The sequence below is a fragment of the Hemitrygon akajei genome, chromosome 26 (genome assembly GCF_048418815.1).
Source record: "Hemitrygon akajei chromosome 26, sHemAka1.3, whole genome shotgun sequence".
NCBI classification, from domain to species: domain Eukaryota; kingdom Metazoa; phylum Chordata; class Chondrichthyes; order Myliobatiformes; family Dasyatidae; genus Hemitrygon; species Hemitrygon akajei.
The window spans coordinates 19024351-19049513 of NC_133149.1; the positions used below are offsets into that span (position 1 = coordinate 19024351).

Here is a 25163-nt window from a genome sequence, read left to right on the forward strand (position 1 = left end):
CGGGATGTTGACTGGATTGGAGGACTATTGTTATGGCAACAGACATGTTGGTCGGGGTACCAAAAAAAAAAGAGGAGGGCATGGAGTTAAGATATTCGCTTTGTGGGAGAAGCCAGAGAGTGGTAGTAGATGGTTGCCTCTCTGACTGGAGGCCTGTGACTAGTGGTGTGCCACAGGGATCGGTGCTGGGTCCATTGTTGTTTGTTATCAATGAACTGGATGATAATGTAGTTAACTGGATCAGCAGATTTACAGATAACACCAAGATTGGAGGTGTAGTGGACAGTAAGGAAGGATAACAGTGCTTGCAACAGGATCTGGGTCAGCTAGATAAAAGGACTGAAAAATGGCAGATAGAATTCAATGCAAGCAAATACTAGGTGTTACATTTTGGTAGAACCAACCACAGAAGGTCTTACACAGTGAACAGTAGGGCACTGAGGAGTGTGGTAGAACAAAATGATCTGAGAATACAGGCCCATAATTCTTTGAAAGTGGCAGCACAGAAGAATAAGATCGTGAAGAAAGCTTTTGTCACATTGCCCTTCATAAATCAAAGTATTGAGTTCAGGAGATGGGATGTTATGTTGAAATTGTACAAGATGTTATGTTAGTGAGGCCTAATTTGGAGTACTCTGTGCAGTTTTGCTCACCTACCTACAGGAAAGATGTAAGTAAGCTTGAAAGTATACGCAGAAAATTTACAAGGATGTTTCAGGGACTGGAGGACCTGAGTTATACAGTGTGATTGAACAAGTTAAGACTTTATTCCTTGGAACATAGAGATTGAGGGAAGATTTGATAGAGGTATTCAAAATTATGAGGGGCATAGATAGGGTAAATCCAAGCATGCCTTTTTCCATGGAGGTTGAGTGGGGCTTCAAATGGAGGTCATGGGTTAAGGGTGAAAGGTGAAAAGTTTAAAGGGAACATGAGGGGAAACATCTTCACAGAGGGTGGTGTGAGTGTGGAATGAGCAGCCAGCGCAAGTGGTGCATGTGAGCTCGATTTCAACATTTAAGAGAGATTTGGATGATATGAAGGGCGGTAATCCTTGTGCACATCAATGGGACTAGACAGTTCAAATGGTTCGGCATGGACTAGGTGGGCTGAGGAGCCTGTTTCTGTGCTGTACTACTCTATGACTCCATGACTCCATGAGAGGAAGGAGGTTTCAAGGAGACTTGAGGGGAAATATTTTGCACAGACAGTACTGGATATCCGGAACATGCTGCCAGAGAAGGTAATGAAATCAGATACAGTTGCTGGGTTTAAAAGATATCTTGACATGCACTTACATCTGCAAGACAAGATACAAACTTAATGCAGCTAAATGGGACTAGTTTCTTTGCAGTGCAACTCCGTGACTCTCTATGGCTGTTTAACCTACTAACTTGCCCCTACCTTTTCCTCAAACATGGCTCTTACATCTCAACAGAATTCTGGGGAACCTGTGTTGTCCTACCACTGGACCAATACTTGCTGGAGGTGCCAGTATCCCACTGAACTCAGTGGTCTCTGTAATACCAATAACAGCCCCACCCTTTTCATGTGAAATCCCTTTCTATTGGCTTTTGAAACTGTCGTCATGGATTCTGCTTGACCTCATAGCCTCTCAGAATGAAGAACATCTTTGATTTTGGTTTCTTGGATCCAGAGTAGAACTTCCATCACAGTTTTGCCATTTATCAGTCTGATATTGCTGTAGCACTATTTATAGTTAACCAGTTATTTACTTACATGTGGACAACTACTTCCACCCTTCCTCAAGCATACCAATAAAATGGGTCTGAGTTTCACTCTTGCTATCTCGCCACCATAGAGTTAATTTATATTCACCAGAGAGAGAAGGCTGGGTCTGGGTGTAAGATCTACCCCAATATCCTCCAATGATTGGCTGGTTTAGACTCAAGCACTCAGGGTTTTGGACAGGTGGAATCCACGTCCGCCAAGCATGAAAAATAAGCTGCGTTGTTACATGAACTAGGCTTAAGCAGCAGTTAACAGACCAAAGAGAAATATCCTACATCGCCCCGCTGCCCCTGCAGAGAGCCCATCCCAGGATCAGAATCAGCTTTATTACCAATGAAATATATCATGAAATTTGGTTGTTTTGTGGCAGCAGTAGAGTGCAAGACAGAAAAAAATCACTATAGGTTAAAATATAATTAAATAAATAGTGCAAATGAGGAATAGTGAGGTGTTGTTCAAGAGTTCAGAAATCTGATGGCAGCAGGAAGAAAGTGTTCCCAAAATGTTGAATATGGGCGTTCAGATCCTTGTATCTCCTCAGTGATGGGGAGGGTTAAGCCCATGCTGAGTGCAAGATGGGTTGGCAGGAAGGGTGGAGGGGGAATGGAATTGTGGTGGAATCAGTGGTGATGGTGGTAGGGTAGTCCAGTATTCCTGCTCCTGATGCTTGTTCTGTGATTCTCCATGGGAAAAGCCAGGATGCAGCAGTTTACTGATCAAGACAGACATCAAAGCCAGGAAGCCTGGGCAAAAATCAGAGCGCCTACACAGATGTCCCAGTCAGCAGTCAACAGTGACTCCAGAGAGGGAGCTGGGCATGGCTGATAAAGAAATGGGGACAAAGAGAAGGAATCAGAATGAATAATTGTAGTAATTGCAGGCTGTGACTTCAACTATAATTATTAATATAATGAATTGTTCCTTGATTCCCTCTATAATGCTTTGGAAAAGAGGATAAGCATCTTTAATTATAGCTTAATTTTCTGCAGGAAGATGTTAGAACATTGGCTTTTGTTGAAGGGATTAACATTGCACTAAAGATGTAACAAGGACAAAAACATTACAGAGTGGGGAGAGGGATGGTGTGATCAGAAGAGGGCCAGGGTTGGATATAACACTGGACTTACAGGCTAGGTTGCTGCCAAAAAGGTGTGCATTTTATAAAAACTTTCATCTCTTCAGTCAGCATTTTTAGAGTTATGTTCAGGTTGGGAGCAAGGTTTCCATTAGAGAATAGTTACTGTATGTACACTGCACAATTTTCTGCAGCAGTGTAAACACACACACACAAAACACATGAACTCAAACACTTTGTTTAAAATATGTATAAACACACATCAGCATAAATTCAAGTGAAGACATATGCACATGCGTACTCACACTCTCACATACACTTGTGTGGGTATACATGTATGCACACAAACACAGATACACAAAACACACACACACAGGAACTGATGCTGTTGTACAAAACACAGGAAAATGTACACACACAAACACACATAAACACAAACATGCATTCAATTAACACATGCAGTATATATATGCACATACACACCCCATTTTCTCATATAGTGTACATGAAGACACACACACAGATTTGTTTTCACATATACTAACAAATGTATATACTGATCTAAATTCCAATGTGTGTACCATCACACATATTCTCTCACATATATAAATTATAAGCAAAAACATCCGCACACCAGGTTTTAGGGTAAATGTTACAATGACATCCATTGACCTCACACCTTGAACATGGTGAATGATCTCTCATCTTGAACGTGGTGAATCCATTGACTTCACACAGTCAACATGGTGAATCCGTTGACTTCTCACCTTGAACGTGGAGAATCCGTTCGTCTCACATGTTGAACATGGTGAATCCATTGACCTCATTCCTTGAATGTGGTGAATCTATTCACCTCACACAATGAACATGTTAAAACCATTGACCTCTCACCTTGAAGATGGTGAATCCACTCACCTCATATCTTAAACTTGGTGAATCCATTGACCTCTCACCTTGAACGTGGAGAATCCATTGACTTCATTATTCAAATGTAATGAATCCATTGACCTCATTCTTCAAATGGGGTGAATCTATTCACCTCACACAATGAACATGTTAAATCCATTGACCTCTCACCTTGAAGATGGTGAATCCACTCACCTCATATCTTAAACATGGTGAATCCATTGACCTCATACCTTGAATGTGGTGAATCTATTCATCTCTCACCTTGTACATGGAGAATCCATTCATCTCACACATTGAACATGGTGAATCCATTCACCTTGCACGCTGAACATAGTGAACCCATTGACCTCATTCTTCAAATGTGGTGAATCTATTCACCTCACACAGTGAACATGTTGAATCCATTGACTTCACACAGTGAACATGGTGAATCTATTCATCTCACACCTTGAACGTGGTGAATCTGTTGACTTCATTCTTCAAACGTGGTGAATTCTTTCACCTCTCACCTTGAACGTGGTGAATCCATTCATCTCACACCTTGAACGTGGTGAATCTGTTGACCTCTCACCTTGAACGTGGTGAATCCATTGACTTCATTCTTCAAACATGGTGAATTCTTTCACCTCACACCTTGAACGTGGAGAATCCATTCATCTTACACCTTGAACGTGGTGAATCCATTGACCTCTCACCTTGAAGGTGGAGAATCCATTCATCTCATACCTTGAAGGTGGAGAATCCATTCATCTCATACCTTGAAGGTGGAGAATCCATTCATCTCATACCTTGAACGTGGTGAATCCATTCATCTCACAACTTGAACATGGTGTATCTGTTGACCTCTCACCTTGAACGTGGTGAATCCATTGACTTCATTCTTCAAACGTGGTGAATTCTTTGACTTCATTCTTCAAACGTGGTGAATCCTTTCACATCACACCTTGAACGTGGTGAATCCATTCATCTCACACCTTGAACGTGGTGAATCTGTTGACCTCTCACCTTGAACGTGGTGAATCTATTGACCTCACACCTTGAATGTGGTGAATCGATTCACCTCACACCTTGAACGTGGTGAATCCATTGATCTGACACATGAAACGTGGTGAATCCTTTGACCTCATTCTTTGAATGTGGTGAATCCATTCACCTCATACCTTGAACATGGTGAATCTTCAGGGAGTTCAATGTTTTCAAATAAAAAGTTGACCATCGGCCACATTAAAAAAAATTAACAGATAACAAAAAGTTTCACAAAGAGATCAGTTTCATGCTCTACTTTAAAGGGTAAAGAGACGTGGTGCCTGCTCCATATCTACAATGGCTGAAGCCATGTGCTGATGATGCTATAGCGGATAGACAGAGCCAGGAACCCAGGTCTGTGCCATGCCTGTTCCCTACAGGCTGCGTGTGTGATTCTAAAGCACACTGAGCAATTGTTTCCAACAGCTCTGTGTGTCAATGAAATAAATGCAACTGACAAGTGAGTCCAATAAAAATGTAAATAAAATATGAAATTGATTTTCTTGACTTCATGGTTTGGGCTGCAGTTTATTTTCTTCTATCTCGTTCTCTCTCTCTCCATTTCCCTCATGTAAACTCTGTTGCCTTTTCTCTTGCCTCTTTCTGATAATTGCAGCCAGCTGTGTGGCTTTGCAAATCCATCTATTCCTGCCCTCAGCTGGTATTGCCCCTGCAAAGACCCATCGTTGCTCCCAGAATGGGGAGTCTTCTTATTTCGCCCTCTGTACCAGGCCTGGTAAATCAAATCAGGTTTATTATTACTGTGTTAGTTCAATGATATAGAATTATAAAATAAATAAGTAGTGTAAAAAAAAGAAATAATGAGCTAGTCTTCATGGATTCACGGACCATTCAAAATCTGATGGCGGGGGGCAGAAGCTGATCATGAATTGTTGAGGACAGGGAAATGGAGAATGGGATAGTGTGAATCCAGGCAAAAAGGAAATGTATATTCATGATCTTTTCTTGTTTACATGGGATCGTGTTGTTTGCAGACAAACATTTTTCTTTGTTCAAGAGTTCTGCATTGGGTGCAGGGTGGGAAATGGGGAATAGCTAATCCAGGTTTGTTGAGGAAAAGATGCACCGGAAGAAGAGTTGACAGAGGGTTATGTAACAGGGAGGACATTGTGGGGAAGGGCTTGCAATGGGTTTTACTGAAGATAGAGACTGAAATAAGGCTTGTTATGTGTGGGGCTTTCGATAGACAGGTTCACACAAGCCACTGTGTTTGCAGGATATCCCCACAGCGCAAGTTTAAAAGGACTAATCAGCCCCCTGTACCTGTGGATATGGAATAAAATTATCCTCAGTAAGTGAATGACGAAACAGAAAATATAATTCAGGGTCTGTTATTTACCCACTTGCAAAGTAGAGCAGTTCTTGAACAAGCCTCTGTTAACCTTGCACTAGTGTCATGATGTTTATTGTGTTGTTTGTTTTGCACACTTGTAACTGATATATAATTTATGGAAATTTTCATTTATGCTAACTTGCATCTGTCCTTGTCTCATAATATACAGTGTTTGCTACTTGAAAGGAAACATAATTTTCATGGTGGTTATACCCTGTGTATAAGCCCATAAGACACATGAGCAAAATTAGGCCATTTTGCCCATCGAGTCGGCTCCGCAATTTCATCATGGCTGATTCATATTCACTCTCAGCCCAAATCTTCTGCCTTCTCCCCATATCCTTTCATGCTCTTTGTGCCCTGGATGTATGTCTATGACAATTAATGTAAACTTGAAGTACCACTATTCGCCAAGTGCGCTCTATTACATTCAGGAGCAAACTCCAAAGTTAACGCTCTGGACAATTCAGAAAAAAAAGATAGGGAAACATTAGTTGTTTCTTATTTTTATATAAAATATATAAAACATAGAAACATAGAAAATAGGTGCAGGAGTAGGCAATTCGGCCCTTTGAGCCTGATCATGGCTGATCATCCAACTCAGAACCCTGTACCTGCTTTCTCTCCATACCCCTGATCCCTTTAGCCACAAGGGCCATATCTAACTTCCTCTTAAATATAGCCAATGAAACGGCCTCAACTGTTTCCTGTGGCAGAGAATTCCACAGATTCACCACTCACTGTGTGAAGAAGTTTTTCCTCATCTCGGTCCTAAAAGGCTTCCCCTTTATCCTTAAACTGTGACCCCTCGTTCTGAACTTTCCCAACATTGGAAACAATCTTCCTGCATCTAGCCCGTACAATCCCTTTAGAATTTTATACGTTTCAATAAGATCCCCCTTCAATCTTCTAAATTCCAGTGAGTATAAGCCTAGTCGATCCAGTCTTTCTTCATATGTAAGTCCTGCCATCCCAGGAATCAATCTGGTGAACCTTCTCTGTACTCCCTCTATGGCAAGAATGTCTTTCCTCAGATTAGGGGACCAAAACTGCACACAATATTCTAGGTGCGGTCTCACCAAGGCCTTGTACAACTGCAGTAGAACCTCCCTGCTCCTGTACTCAAATCCTTTTGCTATGAATGCCAACATACCATTTGCCTTTTTCACCGCCTGCTGTACCTGCATGCCCACCTTCAATGACTGGTGTACAATGACACCCAGGTCTCGCTGCACCTCCCCTTTTCCTAATTGGCCACCATTCAGATAATAATCTGTTTTCCTGTTCTTGCAACCAAAGCGGATAACCTCACATTTATCCACATTAAATTGCATCTGCCATGAATTTGCCCACTCACCTAACCTATCCAAGTCACCTTGCATCCTCTTAGCATCCTCCTCACAGCTAACACCGCCGCCCAGCTTCGTGTCATCCGCGAACTTGGAGATGCTGCATTTAATTCCCTCGTCTAAATCATTAATATATATTGTAATCAACTGGGGTAACAACTGTAAACAGTCTAGATGAAAGGTATTGACCCAAAATATCAACTGCTCATTTCTCTCCACAAACGGTACCTGAGCCATTGAGTTCCTCCAGCCGTTCATTTTTTTTTCTCAAGGTTTCGACATCTGCTGCCTCTGAAGAAATATGGGTGTTTTTTTTAGAGCCAGTGGATTACCCCTTTCTCCTTCCTCTAGAAGGCACATGCTGTTCAGTCCCCTTGGTCAGAAAGCTGGACACATTTCCTTCCTTTTCACTGCCCGTACCCAGTATCATTCCCAGGGTCAGATTTATCTTGGTGTCTACAACCAAATACAGGAGATCTTCAGTCCATACATAGAACTCCGGGAAATGCTTTCATACTCAATTGTGACAGTTGTAACATAGAACGTAGAACATAAAACAGTACGACACTTAGGCCCATGATGTTGTGCCAATCTTTTAACCCACTCTACAATCAGTCCAAACCTTCCCAAACCTTAGGAAGCTTCCCTTCCCAACATCGCTCATAACCCTCAATTTGTCTTTCATCCATGTGCCTATCTTAAATATCCCTATTATCAGCCTTAACCACCATCCTCAGCAGTGGGTTCCACCCACCCACAACTCTGTGTAAAGTACCGGCCTCTGATACCTCCTTTAAAATTTCCTCCATTCACCTTAAAAGTATGCCCTCTGGTATTAGCCATTACCACCCTAGAGATAAAAAAGGTGCTGGCTATTCACACTGCCGATGACTCTAATAATCTTATATGCCTCTTCACTCCAAAGAGAAAAGCCCTAGGTCACTCAACCTTTCCTGATATGACAAGTTAGAATGTGTTTGCCCAAAATGATAATAGGAAGAATTGAAGAAAGCTTACTGAAATTGTTTCTGAAACTTTCAAAATGGAATTAGTGTAGAAGTAGTGTAAATGGGTGCTTGATGTTTGGTGCAGATTCCTTAGACTGAAAAGCCTATTTACATGCTCTACGACTCTCTGACTCTTCACAGTAAGAAGCAGCAGAGAAAAGTGAGGACTGGGCTACTGACCAGTTTCACCATCAAGGGCAATGGCCAAAATCTGAATAACTTCTACAGAAGCATATCGTTGACTGGACAATGCGTTCATACTGTAGGGTGCTCCATTGTGACAAGGATATGTATCTAAATCCAGCCAAGTGCCACTGGCAAAAGATACAATAAACTTAAAGATATATTCAGAGTAAATATTGAAGGCTTTAAGTTAGAGGAATTGTTTAGTTTGTCACAACATTCAGGAGACAGACACACCAGTACGTGTAACTGATTACACTAATTGACCAAGTTTTGGGCAAAGATCGGCTCAGATTTGGAGTTGGGCTAGATAAAGCTGCTCAGTGTGGAGGTTGTTAGGAAGGGGTGCCGAAATGGTCCATAATATCCACATGGGGGCCAAGGTCTAGCCAGGTACAAAGCCAATCTGCTGGAAATGTCTCCCTGTCGTGCATGCACTGTGGAATCAAATTTCCACTGTGGAAGAAATGATGGATAATTTGAAGGGAAAAGAGCTCCAGTAAAGACAAATCAGAGTGACCAAGTGTTGGTGTCAGTGTGGACAGGATCACCTCACAAGTGACAGTACTCATCTCTGTGGTAATTACAGTAGATGATGAGTGGATCCTAAAGCCTATTTAATAGGATTTACCAAGGATCTGGGAGGAGCCAAAGTTCGCACCAATCTCAGATTGAAGTAACAAAGCCAGTACTAATTGACAATCTGTACACATTTACTTTACCCTATATGGTGTGAATTCATCACCAAAGAATGTTTAAGCTACAGTGGACAAGTGTCAATGCACTGAGGATCATATATTAATTGTCAGAAGTACTTTTGAAGAAAATCTTCAAACATTATTTGTGTTCTAGCAGCTACACAGGCACAAAGCATAAAACGAGCAGGTGTGTAATTGAACAGAAAGCTATGAGTCTGCTAAAACTAAAGGCAAATGTTCTGCAAACAATCAAAGAAAAGGTAGAAGTAATTCGTGAATACACTAAACCTGACAACAATGGGACACACAAAAGATACTGGAGGAACTGAGCAGGTCAGGCAGTATCTATGGAAGAGAATAAAATGTTGATGTTTCAGGCTGAGACTCTTCATAAGGACTGGAAAGGAAGGGGTAAAATCCAGAGCCCACTGCCCTCTCCAATTAGGTTGTTTTTTCTTCAGCCCTTTATGTCTTCCACCTATCACCTCCCAGCTTCTTACTTCATACCTCCTCCACCACCCACCCACCTTTGCCCTCCATCTGGTCTCAGCTATCAACTGCCAGCTTGTACTCTTCCTTCTCCTCATCTCTCCACCTTATTATTCTGGAATCATCGCCTATTTATTCCCCTCTATAGGCGCTGCCTGACCTGCTGAGTTCCTCCAGCATTTTGTGTGTGCTGCTCAACACTTCCAGCATCTGCAGAATCTCTTGAGTCTAACATTAATAGAACCACGGTCATCCTTATGTGCTATACAGAATTGTGCCAGGTCTCACAACAGCATGGATGTTATTACACCAGTTACCGATGCAACATAAATAGATAAAAGAAAACCAAAAAGCATCTAATTAGTGTAAGAAGAATCTTTACAAAGCTGGAACTAAGCAATATGATCTTTCTAAAGAACACACACTGATTATTGTGAGTGGCAATTTGATAACTTTTAGTCAACCTATTCCAAGTGGATCAGGTGAAATATATGGGACCCAGTGACATGACAATCTGAATTTAGATCCATTTTCTTATGTCATGCCTTTTCACAAGCATCATCTTAAATAGTTGTCTTCAATTTTTCTTATTTCTATTGTGCTCTTTACAACACAAAATAGTATCAAGCACATGCTTATTTCTACACTGAGAATTGTCAAAGAGAAGTAATTTAGGAACAAGTAAGAGATGGGTGCTTATGGAAGAGATCATCAAATTCCTTGCTAGGCTGCAGAATTACAGCAGATTGGGCGTCCAATTATATCCCTGCTGAGTTACCAATACACAGAAAACTCAGTCTGAGTCAGTTTAGTTCAGATAGATCTTGGGGAGACTGGAACAGGGGACATTACAGACAGAAATGAAAGTTTGACTAAAGTTATGGAGAGAAACGATTGGAGCATCACATACGGTATATCTCACTCTCAGATAACATGAATATATGAATTATTGTCTCGAGTTAGACTCAATCAGTGTTAATGTACAAATGTGTATGTGTGGCACTCACACGTGAGCAGGTTAGTTGGACAAGTGAATAAACCAGTACCCCTTTCTGTATTTATCTCTTTTTAATTCTTTGGGTTCCCTATTGTCCACAGTTGTATTTATCTCCAAATATTTCCTCCATTATTTCATGCATTAAAATCCTGTTTACAGTGTTCAGACTCCCTCTCCTCACAATAATGTCAACCGTATCTAAATTGAAAATCTTTTAGCTTTTTCTCATTCCCCACTTTCAAACACTGCTTTATTCCCTGGCATATTATGAATGGTGCCAGAGAAAAGGCTGTGAACCATTATTGACTGGCTACATTTTACAAGATCCTATCTGGCCTGCCTTTCTTTAACTTGCCCCTTAGGGATCGGAGTTATAGTGAGAAGTTGGTTGGGCTTGGAGCATAGGAGACTGAGGTGTGATATTATAAGGGTGCAGAAAATCACAAGGCACATAGGTAGGGTACTGCACATAGTCTTTTTCCCGGGGACAGGAAATCAAAAACTAGACGGCATGGATTTAAGGTAAGAGGGGAAATTCTAAGGAGAAATTTCTTCATGCAGAAGGTGGACAAAGTAGCCCGAGAAAATGGTTGAAGCATTTGCAATAACAACATTTAAAAAACATTTGAATAGGTACATAGACAGGAAATTTTTGAGGGATGTGGGACCAAATGCAAGCAGTTTTGGACTAATTTAATGGGCATCTTGGTTGGCATGGATGTAGTTGGCTGAAGGGCCCATTTCTGTATTACTCTATGATTCTATGACTCTTCCGCTTCAAGGTCTTGCTTTCATTCGGCTCTTGACTGTTCTTGGGATCCAAAAGGTGTGAGAAAGATACAACACCACAATCACGTAGTCTCACAAACAGTGACTACCCTTTCTCCATGCCCCTTTGGTATTTAATACCAACGTCAGCATTTTTAGATGTGGACACACTAGGGACTCCAGTTGCAATGGAGGATCTCAGCCCGAAAGATTAACTGTTCACTTCCTTCCATAGATGCTGCCTGAGCTCCTGAGTTCCCCCCAGTATTTTCTGTGTGTTGCTCAAGATTTTGAGCATCTACAGAATCGCTTGTTAGCCTGGTGATTCTGAGAGATTCCTTTGGGACCTGCTAGAGCACACTTCTCTCAGCATTATTCATTCTGAAAAAATGGCAACGCTCTCACGGAAAACTCCTTCTGCCAGTCCAATAGGCTGTTAGTATTAATGGCTAGAGATATTTAAAGTTCAGGGTGACTACCCCTTATATTGTCCTAAAGGCTGCTGAAACTAAAGATTCATTTCTCACTATTGCTGTGACCAATCCAGGAAAAAACATTGAAACATGATTTTTTTTTGTTATTTTCTTTAAAATCATATGCTTCTTATTTTTATGACTTCATAAGCAGAGGAAAAACCTGTTACACTGTCAGTCATTTGGATTAAAAAGTCAATTGAACTTGCTGAGCTGAAAGGACTGTTTCCATACTAAATAATTCTGGTACTCCGTAATGTGGAAAGGCAGGACAGAAGAAGGATTGATGTGTTGATGGGAAAGGTAGGTGGATGGTCACGTGATGAAACCTCCAGGGTTCCAGAGATTTCATCACATGACCTAATGTCGTCCCAGTGCAATATACCTCTGACTGGTCCCTTGGGGAAAGGGGAGAGAAAGATCCCCTGTTTGGATGAAGGGTCATAGAGTCACAAAGTGATAAAGTCATAGGGCACTACAGCACATATTCAGGCCTTTTGGCCCATCTAGATCATGCCAGTCTGGTCTTCTGCCTAGTCCCATCTATCTGCAACCAGAACACAGACCCTCATACACTTCCCATCTAAGTATCTATCCAAGCTTCTCCTAAACGTTACAATTGAACTCCAACCTACGGAATCACATCCGCTGGCAGCTCAGTCCACACTTCCACCACTCTCTGTGTGAAGAAGTTTCCCCTCAGATTCCCTTTAAATACTTCACCTTTCACCTATGACCTCTGGTTCTCGTCTCACCTATCCTGAGGGGAAAAGGCCTGCAAGCATTTTCCCCTCAAGAGGTAGCATTGAGTAGCTGTAACATTTTCAGTTTTATTTTAAATTTGCAAATCTGTTATTGTTTCCAATTATTGTAAAATGAATGCTCAGTTTAAGCCAAGTTATTTTTTGTTTCCCATAGGCCATGCCTCCTCATTCATCCAGCAGCCTGAGGATAGAGTCGTGGTGGCTGGTCACCCAGTCACACTGTCCTGTGCAGTCGCAGGCTATCGCGGAATCATTCTGTGGACAAAGGATGGACTTGGATTAGGAGTCGAGAATCAGCTGCCAGGTAAGGAGCTGACAACAAGGCCAATGGCAAACTCTGACCTTCATACATTCTACAGGCCAACAGTGGAACAATTCAACAGCAAACAGCTCAGCACAAATAGGGCCACAGAACATCTCTCTGAAGTACAGATGCAGATAGTTCTACCAAGTTGTTGAGCTATTGTGGAATTTTAGCTAATGTTAAAATGATAACTGGAAATACTGCACATTTAATTATAAGAGAAAGGAGCAAGTATAAGCCATTCAGTCCATTCAGTTTCTGATTTGGGCCGATCTTTCACCTCAGTACCACTTTCCCACACTTAGACTTAGATGAGGAAGTGGAAGGGTGGAATCATAAGTTTGCAGATGATACATAGATTGGCAGTGTTGTGGAAAGTGTTTAAGGTTACAAAGGGACATTGATAGGATGCAAAACTGGGCTGAGAAGTGGCAGATGGAGTTCAATCCAGAGAAGTGTGAAGTGATTCACGTTGGAAGGTCGATCTAAAAAGTAGAGTATAAGAATGATTGAAAGATGCTTAACAGTGTGGAGGAGCAGAGACATCTTCTGGTCCATGTCTATAGATCCCTCAAACCTACTGGGCAAGTTGATAGGGTGTTTAAGAGGGCATATTGTGTGTTGCCCTTATTACTCAAGGAATTGAGTTCAAGAGCCACGGGGTAATGTCACAGCTCTATAAAACTCTAGTTAGACCATACTTGTACTGTATTGTGTTCATTCCTGGTTGCCTCATTACAGAAAGGATGTGGAAGATTTAGAAAGAGTGCAGATGACATTTATCAGGATGCTTCACCTGGTTTAGAGAGCATGTCACATGAGGAAAGATTGAGGGAGTTAGGGCTTCTCTCTTTAGAGCAAAAGAGGTTGAGATGTGACTTGATAGAGGCATAGACAGAGTGAACAGCCAGTGGCTTTTTTCCCAGAGTGGCAATTACCTTTATGAGAGGGCATAATTTTAAGGTGATTGGAGGGAAGTATAGGGGCAATGTCAGAGTTGGTTTTCTATAGAGGGAGTGTAAGTGCATGGAATGCACTTTCAGGGGTAATTGTAGAGCAGATGCATTAGGGATATTTAAGAGATCCTTAGATAGCCACAAGGATGGAAAACTATGTAGCAGGGAAAGGTTAGATTGATCTTGGAATAGGTTAACAGTCAACACAAAATCATGGGGCGAAGAAGCTGTACTGGGATGTACTGTTTTATGTTATATGTTCTATGTTAACACATTGATCACCTTAGTATGTAAAAAAAAACAAGTGACCTCTCTGCAGAATATTAGTATTGGCCAGTCCTCCACGGCACTCTTTGATGGGCGATTCCAAATCTTTGCCGATCTCTGGGTGAACAAATCCCCTCCCATTTCTGTTCTGACTAGCCCTCTTACTTTGAATCTGTGGCTCTTGGTTCTCGACATTACAGCAAAGGGGAAGTATTACCCAGTTAAGAATTTTGTACACTTCAAGAGATTGCTTCTTATTCTATCAAACTCTGGAAAGTACAGGCTTAATGTTAGAGGTCTTACACAATTTGAAATTCCCATTGGCATTAACTGAAGCTCAAGGAAACAATGTAGAAAAGGTGGAAATTTCAGTTCCAGTTGGATCAGTTCCTAGATCTTGCATCACCTGATCTCCCACCTCTGACAAACTCTTAACTCATGCTTTCCCATTGGTCACCTGGTAAGGGTATTGTCCCACCAACCAGAAAATTAATGTACTCATCACTGCCCCATCAGATGGTGTTTGATGGAGCCATTTAGCTCTTTTTCCATCTCCAAATCATTTATGAAAAACAAACAAAAAAGTGGAAAATAGATCTCCTTGCTGAATTGTAGATAGTGAAGTCTTTATTTCTCAGTGACTCTGGGGCAAACCTAGACAGCAGGTAATTCAGTAAAATTTTGAAGAGGGAATGCAAGGGGTGAGTGGGATTGAAGACAGGGCTGTTAGATGGTACATACAGTAGTTCTTCATGGAAGGACGATAATAGCAGGAGTTCACAAGTTAAATTCTCAAAGTTGGAATGGGTCAACACTCCAGCTGGACTCAAGGAGACCAAGGGAATCTCCAGTAACAAAGGGAATCAAACTAAAGCTAATCCAGAGGGCCATAATCTTAGGGAGATTGGCAGAAAGTAAAGGGGGGGGGGGGGGTGTGAATATCAGAAGTAAGTTTTTTTTACAGAGAATGTTAAGTGTGCGGAATGCTGTGCCAAGGGTGGGGGGAAGGTAGATACAGTACATTAGGGACATTTAAGAAACTCTTAGGTAGGAAAATGGAGGATAGAAAAATAGACGGTTATAAGACTATAAGAGATAGGAGCAGAATTAGGTCATCTGACCCATCGAGTAGCTCTGTCATTTAATCATGGCTGATCTTTTGTTTAACTCTCCTCCTCAAACACAGTTCCTGGCCTTCTCCATATAACCTTTGATGGCATGTCCAATCAAGAACCTATCAATCTCTGCTGTAAATACACCCAATAACCTGGTCTCCACAGCTGCATGTGGCAACAAATTCCACAAATACACCACCCTTTGGCTAAAAACAATCTCCGCATCTCTGTTTTGAAAGGGTGCTCCTCAATCCTGAGGCTGTGCCCTCTTGTCCTAGACTCCACCACCATGGGAAACATCCTGTCCACATCTACTCTGTCTTGGCCTTTCAACATTCGAAAGGTTTCCATGAGATCCCCCTCATCCTTGTGAATTCCAGTGAGTACTGACCCAGGGCCATCAAACGTTCCTCATATGATAACCTCGTATGTTTTGTAGGAAGGAAGAGTTAGATTGAACTGAGAGTAGATTAAAAGGCTAGCACAACACCATGGGCTGAAGGGCCTGTTCTGTGCTTTGATGTTCTATGTTCCATGTAGTCTAGCAATATAAACATGTCAAACAGTACCAAATGTCCATGTAGTTGATGAAGTGATCACTTTGATGAGCCAATCCTATTTAGAGTTAACATGAGGAAATCTGCAGATGCTGGAAATTCAAGCAACACACACAAAATGCTGGTGGAACACAGCAGGCCAGGCAGCATCTACAGGGAGAAGCGCTGTCGACGTTTCGGGCCGAGACCCTTCCTCAGAGTACAGAGTTTCACTGAGCTGGCTACTTTTCTCTTGCAGGCTTCCCACGTTATTCCATCGTGGGGGACCACGCAGCTGGGGAATTCAACCTCCGCATCGAGAAAGCCCAGCTCATCGATGACGCCGTGTACGAGTGTCAGGCTACACACGCCGCCCTCAGATCACAGCCAGCACGACTGACCGTGCTCAGTAAGTGAAGGCATTTTCAAACGCACTTTTACATCTGCTCACAGGATAGGGGTGAGTGTCCGTGCCACCATTCATTGGCCATCCCTAAATGCCCCTGACTGAGGAGTCGCTCACACCAGTATCTCTGGCCTTCCGTTTTAGGTTCAGCAGATAAGGATGGCAGAAGTCCTTCCTTGAGGGATTGTGTACACGTGTAGGTTTTATGTACGGGGGCCACGTGAAATGGTGTCTATATGGGAGCCCACACCTCAGTCAAGATGATATGAGCAGTAGTTAACAGATTCCAGACAGTGCCGTAGACTGTCTGTGATTCTATGTAATTTATTGCTCTGTTCTGTTGAGACCAATTTGACAAGGCACTTTGTAAATATGCTGTGTTTGCTCTGATTATGACTTCCTAATTAAATAAAAATAAAACTAACAAGCATCGCACTTAATGCTCATCCCTTCCCCTGATCTGCTCCCAGGTACCTGACTGAAAGTGCTGCAATGAGACAGGTGTAGACCTATCAGCCGCAGCCCAGGCACACCTGCAGCTCACTGGAGATTTTGTGCAGTCGTGCCGGGAAGATGCTTTAAGTGCCGGTTAATTAAATAGGGCTTCACGGTGAATGCCGATGAGCGGAGGGGGTCTTGCGGAGCGATATTTCTCAGAAATTCTTCGTTGCTGCTGGTTAATCAAACTGGCATCTCCGTGGGCACTGGTTAGGAAAGAGTGCATCACAGTCCGTTAAAAGAGTGGATTCCGGTCGGTGCTAGTGAACAAAGGGAGTATGTCAATCGGCAGCAGTTTGTTTAAGAAACACTGCAGTTGCTTGAGAGAGAACCACTGTGCATTAGCCAGTAAAGAAAGCATCACAGCTCGTAAGCAAATATTGTGGTGAACACTACCTAGTAAACGGAGCATCTCATGTAGAACTGGTTAGTAAACTGAGGCCACAATGAACACTAGGATGTAAATGGGAACTCTTCAAAACCCATTCGACAGTAAAGGTAATATCTCAATTAGTACTGGCTGGTCAAGGGAACATCTGATTGAGCATGGATTAATAAAGTGATCATTGCTTTTGGTGCTGGTTAGTAAAGGGAAAATTAAAGCGGGCAATGTTTAAGAAAAGTAAACATTGGAGTTATTGCCAGTTAGGAAATGGAGTGTCTTACAGACAGCTGTTACATAAATGGAGCATCAATGCAAGCATTTTAGTTACTGTCGGTTAATAACGATGCACCACAGTGATCATTGATTGGTAGTGGGAGCACTGTATTCAGTTCTGGTTAATAAGCAGACCACACTGAAGGTGGGGCTTATTGAAGGGTGCATCACAGTTAGTACCAGTTGGTCAAAGAACCATTGCAGTTAATTATAGTTAGAGAAACCAACAGAGTTAATGCTGGATGGTGCAGATTTGTAAAGGGATCACGGTGCTAATTAACAAAAGAAACATTGCAGATCACACTGGTTAGTGAAATGAACACACAGTGAGAGCTGATTAGTTGGCACTGCAAGGTGGGACACGTTGGAGTACCATTTGAGTATAGATGTATCAATAGTAATGTCAAAAAGAGTGCTATTCACCATATGGAGAATCAGTATGTTCTGATTACTGGTTAGCATATAGTATTGTAGCGGAGGTGTGGGGGATGGTGGTGGTCGACAGCCATTCTTAGTGGCAGCACTGTTTATTGTTATTGTGATAAAATGCTTTTGTGGGATAATGGTTGGAAGTTCAAGTTCATTTATTGTTACATTTTAGTTTGGGTTACAGAGTTATTCGCTTGTGTGCTTATGGGTCACCCTGACTGTAAGCTGGGTGTGTGATAACCACCACCCCCTTTCTGTACGTGACTGAGTGGGTTTTCTCCCCGGGTCATAGTGCCCAGTCTGTGGTATTTTTTTGTGCTTGTCGCAATGAGGACGTCAGTTGAGATAAACGAGCTTTTCTCCTCTATCATCATGGACCGAATGTTTGCCACAGCATCTACTTATTCAAAGCAAGTATTATGTGGCAGAACCTGTTAGCTTGACTTTTCATTTGCTCAGAGAGGTAGAAGAATACTAAACAAGCCTTTTATGTTGCCAGGACTGATATGTAAAAGTGTATCTCCAATTCCAAAGAGCTGTCACCTAGCAGGAGAGCAACTGTGCGGTAATGTGTCAGGGGACAGTGTGACTGTCTGCAGATGTGTGGCTTTGGTGAAGTGGAGATGTGGACAGTGGAGCCTGAGTTGCTCACCTCTTTGTACACGGTGTCTCCGGGCTATGAAAGGGTTGGCGTATGGAAATCCAACTTCATGCAAATTCTCCCAGACATCTTAAAATCATTTTTCAATCAACTAATAATAACAATAGAGTGTTTTGTGATATTCATTAGAGACTGTCTACAGTGTATATTCCATTAGATTATTTATAAGTAGTGTTAGGGTGATTCAGTGTATGTGGAATGATACAGTATGGGTTACTACAGAATATAGATGCATCTGACTTGTGCAGAAAATGTCCTCAGGAACAGAGCCCAGTTATAACCTAGGCTAGGAACTGTCTATATTGTTAGTCCAGATGCCTGAGTTAGTTTCATCTCACAATAGAAACCTCAATCATACCAAGGTTTGGTCGTTAATTATCTAAAGGACTGGGCCAGGTTTGATTTGTGTTGTCTGACCTGGATGGCTGTTGAGATTCCACACTTGACCTCAGTACCTGCTCGACAGGAATTCACTAACCTGCTCTTTGGGCAAGGATGTAGAAGATGGTGATCGATGGCTCCTGTGGCACCTGTTATTCCTTCCTCACTTCCCAGTCACTTTCAGATTTGTTTGGCAGGCAATGGCAGCTCTCAGATACCTAACCCATGTCAGCCTAAGTCATTAGACTGACTGCGAGAGTCCTCATAGCTGAATCTGAGTCTGTTTGGACACACTCCCAATGAGTCACTCTGCACAAGTTAGTTAGCAGGAAGATATGGGAAGTAGAACACAGAGCACTACAGCAGAGTACAGGCCATTCGGCCCACATAGTTGTGCCAACCTAGTAACCTACTCTAAGTTAAATCTGACCCTTCCCTCCTACATAGCCCTCCATTTTTCTATGATCCATGTGCCTGTCTAAGAGTCTCTTAAATGTCCTGAATGTATCTGTCCCTACTACCACGGTGTTCCACACACCCACCACTCTGTGTAAAGAACTTACTTCTGACATCCGCCCAAAACTTCTTCCAATCACCTTAAAATTATGCCATCTTATATTGGACATTCCACCTCTGGGGGAAAAAAAAGTCTCTGGCTATCCATTTGTTCTATACCTCTTTATCATCTTGTACATCTCTGTTAAATCACCTCTCATTCTCCTTCACTCCAAAGCAAAAAGCCTTGGTTCACTCAACCTATCTTCACAAGACATTCTCTCTAGTCCAGGCAACATCCTGGTAAATTCCCTCTGCACCCTCTCGAAAGCTTCCATATCTTTCCAATAATAGGAAACTAGAACTGAACACAATATTCCAAGTGTGGTCTAACCAGAGTTTTATAGAGCTGCAAGATTACCTCATGGCTCTTAAACTCAATCCCCCAACTACTGAAGACCAATACACTATACATCTTCTTAACAATCCTATCAACTTGCACAGGAACTTTGAGAAGGGACAGCAGTCTCTTCCCTCACTTTTTGTAGTAACCTGGGGTATATTCCATCTGGCCCCGGGAACTTATCTATCTTAACGTTTAGAAGTTCCAACTCATCCTCTTTGTTAACGTCAACATGTCTTACGCTGTCCTTCAAAACATCAAGGTGCTTTTCACTGGTGAATACTAAAGCAAAGTATTCGTTAAGTGCCTCCACTACCTCCTCCAACTCCAGGCACATGTTTTCTCTACTATCCCTGATCAGTCCTACCCTCACTCTAGTCATCCTCCTGTTCTTCACATATCTATAGTATTCCTTAGTGTTTTCCTTAATCCTTCTCTTCAAGGCCTTTTCATGACCGCTTCTAACTCTCCTAAGTCATTCTTCAGCTCCTTCCTGGCTACCTTGTATGTCTCTAGAGCCTCATCTGATCCTTGCTAGTAGGGTCTCTGGGCAGATTTTTCTCCAGATAACATCAGGCTACACAAAAACAAGTTGTCAGTTTTATGGTTCGATATAGACATGGTGGGATGAAGGGCCGGTTTCTATGCTCTATGAGTCTATAGTTTTGACTGTGTTAACATGGTTGTCTCCCTATCTCATTAGCACCTCAACCCCCCCCCCCACTCGTCCTGCTCCATTTCTGTCCCACTGCCACCCCAGCTACAATCAAAGCCCCAAGAATAAATATGCTTGAGAAAGCTGAGCAACATAGGTTGTACAAACCCCACCTCTCTGCTAATTCCAGTGTTTCTCAGGCATTTTGGGCAGTTACCTGCCTGTACTTTGGGGTCTTTGTCACTTAGTTCGGTTTGTATTTCCTTTCTGAAAGTAAATTGGCTAAAAGTCATTACTGCTGCAACCAACAACTGCATTAAATTGGAAGTGTATCACATGATATTTTGTCATGTGACACCTAAAAATGTTATTGTGTTTATTTCCTAAGAATCTGGTCCATTGTAGCTGAGCGACGTTACTTGCTAGTTGCTTGAAAGGCTGATGAAGCAGGGGTAAGGTATAGAAGTGGAGGGACGTGATTTTAGCAACAGCTGCCAGCAGTCAGATGCCCTCAATTCGTCCCCTGCAACCTGGGCTGCTTCTCCTGCAGCTATCCCTAATCCCAGTCATTATTATTCAGGAGCAGCTCTCTGGGTGCGGAGTGGTGCCATTAGGTTGAAGACTTCACGTGGCAGCCGTTGGTGATTGACCCATTAACAGGTTGGGGGGGGGGGTGGCCTTGAAAGGGCAAAGCTTCGGCAGCAGTGCCGTTGAGGTTCATTGCTTAGCAACCGACCAGCCCAGGCAACCTGGCCATGTTGGCATGCACTCTATCATTCACATCTGCCAAAATCATCTTCTGTCTTTTAACACCTCAGAGTCAATGAGACTGCTCATAATTGTTTAAAATGACAATTCTAGTCCATCAGTCCCTCCTATCTCCTGAGCTCTCTTGGGGCATCAGATGAAATCTGCTTTGTCTTGTTTTGAAACCTCTAGGGGTTCACCACAGGAAGCACTGGGTGTTTCTTTCAACCCAGCTCTTCCATGTGGCCAGTGTAAGCTCCCTCTTTGCCTCAGAGGTTAACAGATGATGACAGGATGATGCATACACACAGTGTACAAGGCTACATTCAGCGAAGTTAGCACTGAATAAACCAGTCCCAGGAGCTCAGTGTCTCTTCCATAAGACCATCAGACATTGGAGCAGAATTAGGCCATTCAGCCCATTGATTCTGCTCCACTATTCCATCATGGCTGGCATATTATCCCCATCAACCTCATTCTCGGATCTTCTTGCTGTAACCTTTGATGCCTTTACTGATCAAGAACTTATCAACCTCCACCTCTACTTTAAATACACCCAATGGTTTGTCCTGTATGGCCACCTGTGGCAATGAATTCCACAGATTCACCACCATCCGGCTAAAGAAATTTTTCCTCATCTCTGTTCTAAATGGGCGTTCCTCATTTCTAAGACTGTGCTCCCTGGTCCTAGACTCACCCACTATAGGAAACATCGATAGGCTTCAGTGAGAACCCCCTCATTCTTCTAAAGTCCAGTGAGTACAGGCCCAGAGTCATCAAATGCTCCTCATATGTTAACCCTTTCATTCCCAGGATCATTCTCATGAACCTCCTTTGTCCTTGTCGAATGCCAACACATCCTTTCTTAGATAGGAGCCCAAAACTGCTTGCAATACTCCAAGTGCAATCTGACAAATGTCTTATAAAGCCTTAGCATTACATCCTTACTTTTATATTCTACTTCTCTCGAAATGAATGCTAACATTGCATTTGACTTCCTCACCACAGACTCAACCTGCAAGTTAAACTTAGGGGAATCTTGCACGAGGACTCCCAAGACACTTTTGCACTTCTGATTTTTGAATTTTCTCTCCATTTAGAAAATAGTCTATGCCTTTATTCCTTCCACCAAATACATGACCATACACTTCCCTACACCATATTCTATTTGCCACTTCCTTGCCCATTCTCCCAATCTGTTTAAGTCCTTCTGCAGACTCCCTGCTTCTTCAGCACTACCGGCCCCTCCACCTACCTTCATCTCATCAACTTTGATTTTGAAGTAAGGGCCACATGTTCACACACAGACATTACCAAGACGCGAGGCAGGTAAAAGATCAGTAATACAAAATGACATACAGTTCATGGAGTGAATCTCTGCTTATTTCAAATCCATCACAAGCACTGCCACAACGAACAGTGGTGGTCAAATACAAAGCGCAGAAGGAGCAGTGTAAATGTGTGGTCACACCTGCAGGAACTGCACCACCCTGTGAGGGTTTGCAGGAACCAAGAGATGCAAAGGCTCACACTTGATGATTCAGGGTTGATGACTCAACCTTGGGGATATAAATAGGTGTGGGAATTTTTGGTTCATAAAGCGAACACTGAGAGATGTTTTATAAGGCCATCAGGCATAGGAGCAGAATTAGGCCGAATCTGCTCCACCATTCCATCACGGCTGATTAATTATCCCTCTCAGTCTCATTCTCCTTTCTTCTCCCCAATAAGACCACAAGACATAAGAGCAGAATTAAGCCATTCAGCCCATTTTGCAACAATTTACTTGGTGCCTGCCAAAAACAGTGATAAACAGAAGTGTTAGAACATTATTCTTCTATCCGAAATATGTAGAGTGTTAGCAAGCCTTTGACACTCTGCAAAATTTTTAAAAATAATTTCGTAAAGCAACACCATGGTTGTGGAATCTTTTCAATCCTGAATGCTCAGAAGCAGCATTAGAACTACAGAATGAGGAAGCAGAGGTTCAGTGAGACAAAGAAAGAGTACTCTACCCTGTCGAAGGATCCATCCCAGCACTGCACCTTTAGCACCCTCTTCGACCATGCACTGCCCGGCAAGTTAACTCAACAGTTCCAGTGGGGACATTTTGCAGAGCAAGAAGCCAGCAGCACCACTGGCAAAAAGCAAAACAACAAATTGACTGATCAGGACATCCACGCAGCAGCAGATTGCTCTGCAATGCGTGAAAATGTGTGTATATTTCAGCCAAGTACTGCTGATTAAGGTTACAGAGAACTTGGAAATATATTAAAAGTGTTGAAAACTTACGGCCAGATGTAATATTTAGTTTATCGTAGTGCTCAAGGGACAAAACCCTTGTTATTATGACTGATTACACTGATGGATCAATAGTCTCGGGTAAAGATTGGCTTGGAGTTTTGGAGCTGGGATGGAAAGAAGTGCTCAGTACGGACGCTGCAAAGTTATTGGGACGGGGCGCAGATATCGCATGCTCCAGGATACCACAGGGGAACACAAGTGCAAAGACAATCAGCTCAATGTTTCTCCCTGTACACAACGTGCTGTAGAGCCAGGAGGAGGAAATGTTGAGCAACAAATTTCTCAACATATGCCAGTGATATTAAACCTGATTCTGAATAATTCAAATTGAACAGAGCTCCAGTAAAGACAAATCAAAGTGATCGGCCAACTCCACATGTAGATGTTTACAGGGACATGAGTGGTGTTTACAGGTTGTGTTGAACCAAGCAGTTGATGCTGACACACAAGACATTATTCGTGATGACTTCATCACAAGACAGCAGTGATGATCAAGGCCTACTTCACAGGACTTATGGAGGAGCTGGGAGGAGCCGTAGTTTGCACCAATATAGATCCATCACATGTACAAATTCAGCGACTTGTGGAGAAGCAGTCAGTGCTAATTGACAATCAATACACCATAGTTCTTTACTTCACACCGTAAGATGTGAATTCGTCTCCACTGATCGTTCTAGGCTAGAGATTACAAGGTATTAATCACTTCTTGTGTGGTGCATGTACAAAGAAGAACATCTGCAAATTTTAAATGTGCTAAGATCAACGCATAAATACCATAATGCACAGGATCAGAATTAATCCATTCAGCCCATTGAGTCTGCTCTGCCATTCCATCATGGCTGATTTATTAGCCCTCTCAACCCCATTCTCTTAACTTCTCCCTGTAACCTTTGACACCCTGACTAATTAAGAACCTATCAATGTCTGCTTCAAACATACTAAATGACTTAGCCTCCACAACTGTCTGTGGCAATGAATCCCACATGTTTACAACCCTCTTGCTAAAGAAATTACTTCTCATCTCTGTTCCAAATGGACATCTCTCTTTTTCTGAATCTGTATTCTCTGGTTCTAGACTCCCACACTATTGATAAGATCTTCTCCACATCATCTCTATCGAGCCCTTTCAATATTCAACAGGTTTCAATTAAATCCCCCCTCATTCTTCTAAACTCCAGTGAGTAGAAACCTAGAGCCATCAAATGCTCCTCATACATTAATCATTTAATTTATGGAATCATTTTTGTGAACATCCCCTGAGCCCTCTCCAATGCCAGCATTGTCTTTTTTTTATATAAGAGGCCCAAAACTGCTCATAATGTTCCATTTGCGGTCTGACCAATACCTTATAAAGCCTTAGCATTACATCCTTGTTTTATATTCTAGTCCCTCGAAATGAATGCTAACAATGCCTTTGCATTCCTAACCATCAACTCAACCAGCAAATTAACCTTTAGGGAATCCTGCACAAGGACTCTCAAGTCTCTTTTCACCTCTGATTTTT

The 25163-nt window shown here is 42.3% G+C and overlaps 1 protein-coding gene across 2 annotated transcripts in view; it reads left to right on the plus strand.

The window, feature by feature from the left end:
* The window catches only part of LOC140716779 (kin of IRRE-like protein 3), a 702588-nt gene that overhangs the window by 386531 nt on the left and 290894 nt on the right, over positions 1-25163 (plus strand). For both annotated transcript variants that reach the window (XM_073029666.1, XM_073029667.1), the window contains exons 2-3: positions 12999-13148; positions 16282-16431. In XM_073029666.1, the coding sequence (XP_072885767.1) occupies positions 12999-13148; positions 16282-16431 (300 nt within the window). The remainder of the gene's footprint in view (positions 1-12998; positions 13149-16281; positions 16432-25163) is intronic.